The sequence below is a fragment of the Diorhabda carinulata genome, chromosome 4 (genome assembly GCF_026250575.1).
Source record: "Diorhabda carinulata isolate Delta chromosome 4, icDioCari1.1, whole genome shotgun sequence".
NCBI lineage: Eukaryota > Metazoa > Arthropoda > Insecta > Coleoptera > Chrysomelidae > Diorhabda > Diorhabda carinulata.
In genome coordinates, this window is record NC_079463.1 from 3,630,436 (window position 1) to 3,644,210 (window position 13,775).

Genomic DNA, 13,775 nt, shown 5'->3' on the forward strand with positions numbered 1-13,775 from the left:
CGATACTGGAAAATTAACTTGATTGTTGATGAATTTTTTATAAATTAGAGCTGATTTCGTGTAACTCGTGAAATTCACCGACCATTTTCCGTAAAGTTCGGTTTTGATTTGATCTTATATTTGACTCTTCTTCTTTTCGTATTTTTCATTTTATTTGAACTACTATACTGAAAATATATAGATGGTCTCATAAAGAATGTCGGTTATTTAACAATCATACATCAAAAGCCTTAATATTGGAAGTACACTCCATCATATTCTATGGTTTCCAGTCTAACGTTACATTTTTAACATTTTTGTATTTAAATTCTACCATGTGACGGTGTAAAGTCTGGACTAAATGCAGGAGTTGATAGGAGTTCAATACCACCAAGTTCCTCCACACTGGAGCAACATGTGGCAACTTGTAGCAATTTTACATTACAACAAGTTCCTGAATGTTTAAATTCATTAAACATTGACATAAAACAAACTGTCCTCACTAGTGACAAATCTCAAATTCATAGAAGTACAACATTCTGTCTACACACTCGCGTTTTATTAGATTTTTTGCTGCAAAAAATTGCACCAGTGATTAGAAAAGCAGATACAAACTGTAGAAAGGCTGCGATATTTTTTTCGCTCACTATAAAACCGAGTCACCATGTTACGGATTCTTCTTTTTGCCTCTTCCTGAGATAAGCACCCTACAGCTAAACAAACTGCATTCCATGCATCATTTTTTGATTCTCTGTATTTATATTCAACATTTTCAGTATTCCAAATACACGGATGTTGTCTATAATTGTCAATTCAATTTAAACAATTCTCCTAAGTCCAATGTTTCACTTTGTTTCATATTATCCTTCGATCTTTACCGCTGAAAACGGATTTATGCAACATACTATAACTAATGTTGAATCGCAACACCAATTTTATGCAACGCAACATATTCCAACAAATATAAACATTTTATGTTGCAACAAGTTTTTGTTGTATCTTAGAAAATGTTGCTTCAGTGTGGACGCGCCTTTAGGATTGTCTTGTTATAATAAAACTTATATATATACACATAGATTACATTACATTATAAATTAATTTATTTTTTTAATTGATAGATTATAAAAAAAGTCACATTATGCGACGGGCTCCGACAATTGTCCTTTGTCTAACGTACCAAGTAGTCACGGCAATAATATCTCAACAAAAGACGAATTTCGTATTTATTATTTATTTATTATAAATACAAAACAAAAGGTGAATCTTCATAGAATTAGAGACTATGTACTTCTAGTTTTAACATGTTTAAATTGAGAAAACCGAAATTACTAATGTAGAAACTATTTTTTCTTTTATTTCTTTCTTTATTTTACAATAAAGAAACGCAAAATAACGGATCGGTTTCGAATCGGAGATAACGATGCCCCTGTACATTTGTAAGAATAACGAGATCACGGTTTTCTGTTCATCGGATGCAATACAAGCGCAATCATGGAGGAAACCGTCATAAAGGTCGTAAATTATACAGAGCCACCCAGAAGTCATGCAACATTCAACAAGTGCATTACTACGAACTTTTTTTGCGACATATCTACATTCGATTGGTCGAAGCGGTCGGCCAATATCCTTCTCGGGTAATTACGCTTTTATATTATTTTTAATAAGACAGCCGTACCGTGTACATTGCAAAAGCCATGACTCAATACCTCACGAACGATTATTGTGTAGTTTCAAATGGACGTATGTCATATTAAACTCGATTTACTTTATTGTCGTTGAAAAATTATAGAAATTATTCGTATAAAAAGGGTTTTTAGCACTCTTTATTGTTATTTATATGATAATATTTGTGAAACAACCATTTTCTTTCAATGTAAACATCGGAATCTGATATTTGAAAATATTGGAGATTCCTCGGGATAATAGAAAATATGAAAAAAGAAAAGAAACATATAGATAAATACTAAAGATAAAACCAGTTAGAGATAAAATATATGAAGTCCAAGCAAATCAAAGATATGAAGTCATGAAGAACTCCCATCAAACAGCCATACACCTCATAATCTGGCTCGGGATTAAATAAGAAATAAATTAAAACGTGTGGTTTGATAAAAAACAAATTACAAAAGCAAAAGAAAATAAAAGAAAGTAAATAGGAAGAGGTAGCTTTTCATGCAAGTATGGAAAAGAAAGTTTCAGAAGCTGAAAGTGTAATTTAAGGAATTAGCCATCCAGGAGGATGATTCTTGCACTATGAACGTAGCGTTCTACATTGATAAATGAATTTTCTGGGCCCGTCGATATATAATTTGTAATTCCTTTGGTATTTTTGTTAATTACGTCCATTCTAACTTGTTATTCATGTTTTTGTCGATGTAATCATCGCTGACGTTGATTTTCACCATCACCACTAACACGAATTGTTCAGGATTTTTCAGTTTTAAAAACATACAAAGTAACTAACTCATTTACGCGAATTTTTTGTATGATGCATTGAATATTCGTTGGGCAAGCTCCCTTTAAACCCATCATTAAGTCAATCAGTGTAAAAAACTAATGAAATGTTTGTAAATTTTAGTGAAACGTCATCATCTGTGCATACTTGTTAGATCTTTCCGATCCAGGATTAATCGAGGCTCATTTTTACATATTAATCGCAGATATTTATTGTTAAAGTGATTATAGTGATAGCAACCGGCAATCTGATCATATTTACCCACTAATATACTGAGATAGAAAGGCGGAATCACCATTTATAGAGTTGATCATCGAAGTAGAATTAAAATAAAAACCAAATGCTTGTTTACCTTGTTCAATATCCGTGAACGGGATCAGGATTACTTTCCGAACAATCAGATCTTGATCATGGTTTCCATACAACTACTATCATTATATTATTCCATTCTTTTATTTAAACAAATGTTTTTCAATACGAAACAATGAAAATTGAAACGAAACGTGTGGTGCATTGTGTGTTTTAAAACGGTGGGAATTAGTAACCATCAAGTATATCTTGTGTCAGTTGAAATGTATTTTTTTAAATGGATGCGCTCCGCGGAAAGAGAACAGAAGTTATTATAAAAGAGTGGTGGTGGGTTTCCTATATGTGTGTCTTTCAGCCTGGAAAGTATTTGCAAAGCAAGAATGTAATCGTTAAAAAATGCAGGAAAGCGGATAACATTAGAATGTACAAGAGTTGTCCGAAAAATATTTAAACCGCACGTATTTGTCAACTCCTCTTATACAAGGAGTACAAATTTTAAGACAAACTTCGAGATATTGAGATTACTTTGACTTTTTTGAAGAAAGAAAGTTATTTTGTAAAATTTATTGTATTGTTTTACACATTTCCTAGTAATAAGAATAATAAACTAAATAGTGAAAGTATCTAGAGTTATAATAACATTCTAATTAGTTCACAAGATGGATCCAAATTACGCACAGATATTTTTTGGATCAGTGCGTTGTCGAGTATAGTAAATTCTTAATATTCGTATCGATTTTTACCATTGCAATTTTAAAAAATTGTCATTTTGATAGATCTTTTAGTAAAAATAAAAAGATAGTTGATGATAATTTACATCGCAAAAAAAGATTCTTAACTTTAAACACTTTCTATGTAAATATTTAATTTCTTTGTAGCAAGTTTGTCATTAGCCTTCGAGATACTCGAAGTTAAACTCACTTTTTTTTGTTTATAACACACCTGAGCATGATAATATGCAACAGGTGTGTAAAGTCATCAGATATTAACAACATACGTGGATGGTCTAAGAAGTTCACAGTCTATACAGCGTATGCTTCAAGTTCGAAGATGCCACGTTGTTTAGTATTTGTTTCGTATCCATCAATAGTGAACGTTTTCAGTGAATTTGTAAACATGGAAAAAGTTGGTCATCGAAGACCAGCGGTATGGATTAGACATGTCAAAAAGTGTGGTACATCGCATATTAACTGGAAATTTGGACATTAGAAAGCTGTGCGCAAGATGGGTGCCGCGTTTGCTCAGAATGGAACAAAAATTAAGTCGTGAAGATGTTTCATGGATGAATCGTGAGTTTATCACTCGAACCCGAAACAAAAGATCAATCAAAACAATGGACTGAAAAGGAAGAACCGGCTCCAAAGAAGGCAAAGACCGTTTCATCTCCAGGCGAGGTCATGGCGTCGGTTTCTTGGGATGTGCGTGAGATAATTCTCATTAACTCTCTGGAAAATGAAAATCTATTAACGGCGAACTTATTGCAACGTTTGAACGAAGGAATCGAGTGAAAACAACCGCGTTTGACAAAGAAGAAAGTGTTGTTTCATCAAGACAACGCACCAACTCACATATCCGTTATTGCAATGGCCAAAATTAATTAGTTAACGTTTGAATTGCACCTTATTCGCCAGATTTAGCTTCTTGGTATTATTTTTTGTTTACAGACTAGAAAAATTGAGTGGGTAGTCAAGATAATGGCTATTTTGAGGAACTTAACGATTCTTATTATAAAACAGGTATCAAGCTTATTGAACATCGCTGGGAAAAGTCTTTGAAACTAAAAGATTACGCTGAAAAATAATTTCTGTGTTTTCTTTGTTGACATATATGTGAAGCAATAGATCACTTGAAAATCAACACGTTTCATCAACATTCTTATTTTATATTTTACTAAGAATTTCTGAACTGTTGAGAAAGTTCTTTTTTACACACATTAAAGAAATGGAACAAATAAACTAATTGGCTATTTTCTTAAATACATCGAACATATTCATATCAAAATAATTGCTACTATTTGAAAAATTAATTCTTGTTCATTTAACTCGACAGGAAGAAAGAATTTTCCTGAAGAGAAATATCACATATTAGCAAGTATTGAATCTACGTTTTAAATGTAATTAAGATATTCCAACTTTGTGTTTAAGGTATAATAATCTTTGTAGCCGTCAGGCATCTCTGTATTACTGTCAGCTACAACCAGTAGTCGTGAATCTATTTTCGTAATGATACATTTTGTCATAATATAATATGTTAGTCGACATGCACAGAAATTCACTATTATAATTTACTTTTATATCGAGATTATAACTTCTATAAATCAAGTCGCTGCCACAAAAGGTGTATATATATATATATATATATATATATATATATATATATATATATATATATATATATATATATATTATAATGATTTTCTGCTACTTCGGAAGTAAAAGCACTTTAGAAATGAATAGTTCTTCCACAGGCCAGATAGATAAGAAGAAAAAATATCGCTTCATTTGAAATAAAGGAGTTTAATGTATGATTCTGATAAATTCAGAAAGGCTCGTGATTTCCTAGTATTTTCCACGTTCATTTTCCTTTTTCCACGTAAAGAAAACTACGATACGGGGGAAGGTAAACGCAAACGACTTTTCTACGATCTACAAACAAAAATCTTCGTTTTTTGTTTGGTTTTTTTCAAATGTTACACTTTAATATGAAAAAGAGATAATCACCAAAACCAAGAAAGGGGTTGTAGAGATCGTACTGGGGATCTACAGTAGTTTGGGGTACTAGAACTAGTCTGAATACCACAAGGAACAATCTCTCAAAGGTACAAAGACTGGTTTGCTTATGTGCAACTGGGGCCATGAAAACTTGCTCAACAGCTGCACTAGAAGCTATTCTAAATCTCCCACCTCTCCACATAGTTCTGGAAAGCGTGGCAGTGAAAACATCACTTAGAATGTCCAAAAAAAAACCCGTTCTTAAATAATGACCAACTCTGGGACATGCCTCAGGACTTTGCATCGAAAAAGTTTAGCTTTAAGAAAAACACTCTAAAAGTCTGGGCAACGCAACAAGTATTTTTCAAGCAAAAATTTGTGCAATTGAAAAATGTGTTCGGCTCAATATAGAGAGGAACTATCGCAAACAGGAGATCATCATTCAGTTCGATGCTCAAGCAGCCATTAGAGCTCTAAGCTCCAATATCATAAAATTCAAACTGGGATTGCCTTAAACGAACTAGATAAGAAAAATAAATGGATTCCGGGACACACCGGAGCGAAGGGAAATGAAATAGCTGACAAGCTCGCTAAAGAAGGGGTAGACAAGCCTTTCATAGGACCCGAACCCTTCAGTGGTATCAGCTACAGAACAATACAAGAATCATTGGAAAAGAAGTTGGATAGGAGTAAATCCAAATATTGGGACAACATACGAGTGCTGAGGAAGGCAAATACTCTCCTGACCTAATCAGAGAAGATCTGCTGAATGTATTAATCTAAGTAAGAACAACCTACGAATAGTAACAGGAGCTCTATCAGGGCCTTAACAAACACCTGAAGACTCTAGAAACCTCTATCCACATTCTCTCGAAGTGTGGAACACTAATAAACTCCAGAACACTACACCTGGGATCGTATGGAATAGAAGTCTAAGATCTCTGGCAATTAATGCGTTTTTTATTCTTTCTTGGTTTGATGATGAAATCATATCAAGCGAGCTGTACAACCCCAACCGGAAATAGATGGAAATAACCACGGAGTAGATACTAGTCTCTATAATAACTTTTTGATGGCGATGAATACGAATTTTTTGTTTTCCAAAAAAAATTAAGAAAAACGAGTAAAATGATTGCAAAATTTCTAAAAATGATAATAAAATAATTATTAAATGAGTAGTGAATGTTTAGATATGTGCCGCATCGAATTCTAAGTATTTTCAATCGTAAAAATTTAGTATCAAAATTTAGTATGTGAGGAAGTTTCAGATTTTAATTTCCAATAAGAAAACTAAGATTTCATAATTGAGCTCCAAGACCGACTGCGCTGCTATTAAGTTCTATAATCAGTTGAATTACTTAAAAAAAAAATAAATCATGATTACTTAAGCTTAATATCAAAAATTATAAAATCCATTTTTAAGAATTTTTCGTTCAATTTCCATTTAACCTTCTAGAAAAACAGAATTTAAAATTCGTCTTCAGCGACCTCGTAAATGAATTGATGATTTCCCAATCTATTTTTCAAGTATTGTGATATCTGTCCTATGTTAGCGAAATGCAGCAGACAAGAAGGATGCTCAGTTTCATTAGTGCAATAAAACATAAATTCCGAATCAGGATAACTAAAATTAAATGTGATTTCAACACTAAATTACTCACTTTGTTACTTTAGATAATTATGTTTCTTTTATATATTATTTTATATGTTAAATATCTTCACTATAGGCAGACAATTTCTCAACTATACACTAATTCTGTACTTTGTTTTTTCACTTACACAACATTAAAACATTTATTTCTCTCGAGATTTCTAGTTTCCGAAAAGTAATATTTCTTGATTTTTTTCACTTAAATTAATATTGTAAGGAGAAAATTTTGAAGAATGCATTTAATGGTATCTGAATACTACTAATTTTAAGTTGAGCCTTCAGTATGTTGCTAAACTACATCAATATTAATACTAAACCTGAAAATGTTAATTTATCCTATCAAATAAATGGTAATATATTTTTGTTTTGTCACATCTTATCGTTTGTTCCTCGTATCGGCATTTTCAACAAAATAACATAGTTTATGAAGGCTCCCACATAAAGGCCATTCACAAACGGTGGCCTGTCTAGCTTGTTAAAAATACTTTATTATCATCTGTGATGTATTTATTTATTGAAAGGCTGTGTTACATAGATGTCAAATTTAAGGGATTGTCTTCATCAATATCAGACCGAACGATCGTAAACAACACTCGGAATGTCGGTTACAATTTCATCGTTTACAACAAACAACAATAAATGTTAATATGAAGATGGAAGGCGGTTCGCAAACTGATATTTATATCTTCGTTTGAGGAGTTTTTTTTATGAGAATCTTTATGTCAACATTATCTGATTTTGTTTGCTGAATGCATTATGTTAATGTAACGATAAAAATATTTAATAAACTTTTTAAAAGGTATGCGGTTTATTATACGGGACGTCGTTATAAAAATGATGATTTCGAAACGTGTTGAATATATTTATAAAACTGGTGTCCCGAAGCATTGAGGCGATGCATTTATTTTAGAGTTTCCAATAATAACGATAACAGAATGGATTTATATCATTTTTCTTTTTACTGTAATAATATATCATCTGAAAAATCTCACGATCCTTTTTTCGACATAATGTAGTTCAAAAAATAACGATCAGTTTGATTAAATCTTCGCAGGAAAAATAATTACAATATTTAGTATATCGAGTTAAACCCAACGGCACTTACCGGAAATCCTTAAGGCTACGGATAGTACGAATTCAAATATTATTAAAATAAATTATCAGTTCGGCGAAAATGAAGGGTATTCAGTCTCGCTTCGCATATTTCATTAAACTACGCCCCACAGTTCACTTTTATTCGCCTTGTTGACTCAATGAAACCAAAAATTATGTGTCATGTGTCACCATATGTCTCGACAAAAGAGGATATACCAAATTCATTTCTCCATAACTAGGTACTTCCTATTAACCATCTTACCTCTAGGGAATTTATAAATTCGCTACCCTCCACTTATTGTGGGGATTTTTATACAAAGTATCGTAGTAAAGGGTTTGAAAAATTGACAAAATCGTTAAAGAAGAAGTCATATGTCGTTTAATGACAATAACAGCATATAATGGCGGTTAATTATCATCAAAAATTACTGTCGACAACTAAATGTCTAATGGAGACCGCGAAAGCAAGTAACAGACCCCTGAAGGATGTGCCAAATGAACAATAAGGGAAGACCAAAATGAGTAAGTTATAAAGAAACGTTTTTAACGGCGGCGTTCATAATTTAATTTAGAGGAAACCATAGTGAGACATAACCGCACGTCGTCAGATGAAAGTTGACATTCAGGCGTCAGTCGGCGTTGTGCCACCGCCACGTAAACCCTCTCTCCATTATTGATGCTCCCGCATTGTGAATTGCTGAAGGCCATAGTGCTGCAGAAATCCATCGGAGAATTAGTCGTGTGTATGGGGAAAACTTCATGAGTGATGGTTGCGAAAGTTTGAAGATGGCCGTAATGATGTGCATGGTGGAAGGGGCCAAGGACGCAAATCTCTAGTTTCAGGAGACCTGATTCAACGAGTTGACGAAATGGTTGAGGAAACTGCAGATTTACCATTACTGCTTTGCCTAGGGAAGTTCCAGAAGATGCAAGGTCTGTAGTAGTGTACCAATCTTTTAGTAATAAAATTATTGTTTTATATGAACTTGTCTTTTATTTATAACCTATCGGAGGTTGAAAAAAAACGGCACTCGTATATAGTGAATACTATAATTTGTAATAAGTTGCTCCATCTAATATGTATGAGAGAACTATTGTTCTAGATGTTTATAGAACCTGTATCAAAGCTTCAAGGTTCTGAAATTAGAGCATACATGCAAAAATTAGTTAAAAATCCGATTGATTAACAAAGAAAATACTCTTAGAATGAATGTACAGAATTAATGCAGTCATTAGAAGGCAGTTTAGTAGCTTTAAGTAACTCAGGGCAGTTTCTAAATGACAATCGATTATGAAAAAGGTAATAAAGATAATAATTACAAATAAGAAAATTTATTGCAACGCTAAACTCAATCCTAAGAATCAAAGGATCATGAAGCGTTATCAAGCAAACTGAAACTAGATTAGTAATTTGAAGTAGAAGTAAATATTAAGTGTCTCGATACTTTGTGATATTAAGTAATAATAAAAACTGAAGTATAGACCGTAAGGAGGAAAAAAAGGAGACATTGGAATATGAGAAAAAAGAGTTTCAAAATCTCCAAAAGAAAAATAGAATTATTCGCGAAATACAGTTAAAGAAGTATTTACCATAAATGATATATATGATAAAATACCATGGAAGTTAGTAAACGAGGTGGATGATGTCAAGATAGAAAAAAGAAGTGAATAGAGATGAATTTGATTATACTAAAAAAACAGTATATAGTAAATAAACACCTTCTGAATAAATAATAATGAGAAACTAACGATACACAGAGAAAAGTTGTTTCTCGTGTCCCTTTTTTATAATTGCAAAATATCCATTGAAGATGTATTAAATTTATCTATCAGATAATTACGGTTATTGACAATTACTCCTAGTGTATCTATGCCGTTTTAAAAACGTTCAATAAGTTTTTTATTTTAGAAATTGTACAATATAATGTAAACGCGTATATTTGAATATTCATTCGAGAGGTAAAGTGTCAAGTATTATTCAGATTTGAAAACAATACCTATTTATAGTTTTATAATGATATATATTATACTTTTTATTTCTTTACGCAACTTGTGATGTCAAGAAAGGTGAATCATTTGCATATCTGATAATCTAATTGCAGGAAAACAAAATAAATTTAAATAAATTTTATATGCGAATATAATAACACAAAGAAAAAAAAATTTAACGGTAATTGTGTTTTTAAACAGCATTTCGTATTGATCGGTATTTATTTGAGTCCGGCTTTCTCTCATAGTTCCTTGTTATCAAGCTTTAAAAAAAATTGATTTTCTGTAGACAACATTTGCCATATTTTGAGCTTGTGAAACATAAGTAGCATTGATGTTTAAGATGTCGAAGATATCGTAAGCATCTAAACAACGATAACTTTGGTACACAACATTCTTTCCACTATTTTTTTCGCATATCATTTTCTCTTTTAACTCATATAAAAGTCGTTTATTTTTCGAGTCCCTCAGCTTCATTTTTCTAGTAACAATTACATATAATGTTCCACGATAACCTATTTGACATTGGTCAAAAATAAATTCATAATCCCAGTCACAAAAATTCCCAATACAAACATTTTTTCATTATTTCTTAGAAACATGACTATTTTAATAATAGAAATTCATTAAATTCATCACGTGATCAGAAACAGACGATGTGCCAATCAGCTGCGAGTGACGACACTAAATAGTAAATACACTATTTGGTCCGATTGACACCATTTAATATACTTTAGCTAGCACTGCAACAGTAATTTTATTTTGTTGTGATAAACAGATTAATTTACTGATTTATGCCAGAATTTAGTATCGTGTTGTGTATTTTCAATTCACATTTATACAATAGAAAACTAATACTTTTAATATCGTAACATACTTACTTGGAGAATCAGTAACAGATACAATTATTGGTTTCTGCTGAGTAGCAATAGCTTCTTCTGCTTGCAGTAAGAGAAAAAGATTTCTCTATACTTAATAAGCTCCATTTTTCTCTTTTGATAGTGAGAGGTCTACTTATTATGCTGGTATCAGTGCGCAGTAAAATATTGAGTAGCAGATTTCAAACGAGACTGTACGACCTGCGAAGACATGAAAAAGTTGTGCGTAAGATGGGTGATGCGTTGAAGCTGGGTGAAGACGTTTCAATCGAGTGTTTGGCAATGTTTCACAGAAATAATACCGAATATTTGCCGTTCCATAACCATGGATAAAAGAAGAAAGTGTTCTTTCATAAAGACAAAGCACCAGCTCACACATTCTTTATTGCGATGGCCAAAATTAATTATTTAAAGTTTGAATTGCTACCTCATGCATTCTATTTGCCAGATTTATCCCCCTCGGATTATTTTCTGTTCCCAGACTTGAAAAAAATGGTTCGGTAGTCGAAGATTTTCCAACAATGAAGTGGTTATGTGGGGGGTTAATGGCTATTTTGAGGAGCTTGACGATTCTTCGCTGGGAAAAGTGTATGAAGATGAAAGGAGATTAAGTTGGGTCATTTTCTTCCCTTAATTCGTTTTAAATAACAACAAAATTGTTTAGAAATAATTTGATTTAGGAGGCCATGTAAAGAAATAATTTTATTGATGGATACAAATACTTCTGAAGAAATAATTATGTCACTATTTTAGTTATTTTTTATAAATTTTTTAATATTGAATTTTCTATTTCAGGCAAAGTTATTGGAATCCTCGCATGCTTGGCTTGGTGCTTCCACATCATCTATCGCCGGTAAGTTTCATTGCAACTGATAATACAGTTGTGATTTGTCAGGTACTCGTTAAGTTTGGTTGGATAATTCACCATTACTATGATGTTTAAATAAAGTTTTCCGTGAAACTATATCAATATAATATACCTACAAGGTGATACATTTATTAATAAGTGTGAAGATGTTGCAAAGAATATACTAATCCTAAATTTTCAGGATTTAAACCGAAATACTTGAATAATATATTATACTTGTTGTAGAATTTAGGCATATAAAAATTAATTGAAGTTAATTAAGATGTTACTAAAAAAGTACGAAAGGGCTTTGTTTGAATCCTAGATTTTGCGCCACATTTAAATAGAATTCAAAAAATTTTGAAAATATGGCAGATGAATCTCTTTTTAGATGAAAGAATAAAGAGAATAAACTGACCGATAAAACCGTCGGAAACAACATAAAAGAATATGAGAAAATAAACACAACAGATGAAAACATTAATAGGAAACGCTTTAATGAATTGAATTAGCATATAAAGAAACAGAAGAAACAACCAAAAAGAAAGTTGAAATGTAATAGAAAAAAAATAGAAAAGGTTGAGGGAGGATGAAACAACAACGGAAATGATAAAATTGATAGGTATATAAGGAAAAAAAGATGGGAAATAGTAGGAAAAATGTAATTTCATCCACACACGGAATGTTTGAATATCCCCAGATTTTGATCCGAATAGACAACATTCATGTTTATTCATGATTTATTAGTTGTCTAGGGTTTTAGTTTTCGTAAAAAGCTGGATAAAGGAATAACACTTCATTGGAATAAAATTTTAACAAAGAAAATCAGTTCACAAGTGCTTACAATAATTGAAAAGGAAACATGAGCTTGGTACGTAGGCATAAATTTGGTCGTTTCGCGTCTTATTATTGACTGATCCCGCCCTCATTGGGACTTTAAGATTAAGTTGAAATTTCTGGAACCGTTGGTGATATTCATACTGAACACACTGTTTACACTACCACTACACCAACACTGAAGACGATAACTTGGTTATAGAAACGCGCGTCAGACAATTTAATTGTGAGTGTTGGTGTAGTGGTAGTGTAAACAGTTTCTTCAGTACTGTAAAATTGATTCAATCCTTCATACATCTACTCAGTAAGAACATCCATGAAGAAAAACAATGGTTTATAACAGACATAGATCCGAGAAGGAATTTTCCAAGGAAAAGAAAAACCAACAGTACTAGTGAAAGGTATAAGCACAATCCAAATAATGAAATGCAGATAAAAGAAGAAGAGGATAAAATTAATTCTGATGAAGAAAGGATGGAAACGGCAGGATACTAAATACATAAATTGTGCGCAAAACGAAAGTTATGGGACGAAGAATCAAAAAATGTAAATAAATCAAATTAAACGCATGAAATAGGAAAATAGCCGCAGAATTCAGTCAAAATGAACAAAAATATATTTAGATTTCGTAAGTATGGAAGAACTTGCCATGGAGAAAAAAAGCATAGAAAAAAAAAAGTGGAAGAGGATACGTAATTTTTAAAATTTTCTATTTCACATTACAATTATAATAATTTCTGTATGTTATATAGAAATAATTCAGTTTTGAAAGAAATAGCTTCAGTTCTTTCCATACAACAAAGAACGCGATGATATTAATTAATTTAATAACATGGATTAAGCAAACTGAGCAAATAAAAATTATTTGAATACAAAATATTGCATGCCTATATGAACCACGTAATTTGTTAGAGTAAATATAGGATGAGACTCGTTTTGTTTTCATATTTAATAAGTAAATATTAAATTTTTATCATATGGCAATAGTTTGAAACGTAGTGCGGGAGCTTAATTACAAAATTCA

General features: G+C 31.8%; 1 protein-coding gene across 4 annotated transcripts in view; it reads left to right on the forward strand.

Moving 5' to 3' along the window:
- Nucleotides 1–13,775, forward strand: part of LOC130892203 (protein bric-a-brac 1-like) — a 354,873-nt gene that overhangs the window by 312,579 nt on the left and 28,519 nt on the right. For all 4 annotated transcript variants that reach the window (XM_057797431.1, XM_057797434.1, XM_057797435.1 and 1 more), the window contains one exon: nucleotides 11,863–11,920. In XM_057797431.1, coding sequence (XP_057653414.1) covers nucleotides 11,863–11,920 — 58 coding nt within the window. The remainder of the gene's footprint in view (nucleotides 1–11,862; nucleotides 11,921–13,775) is intronic.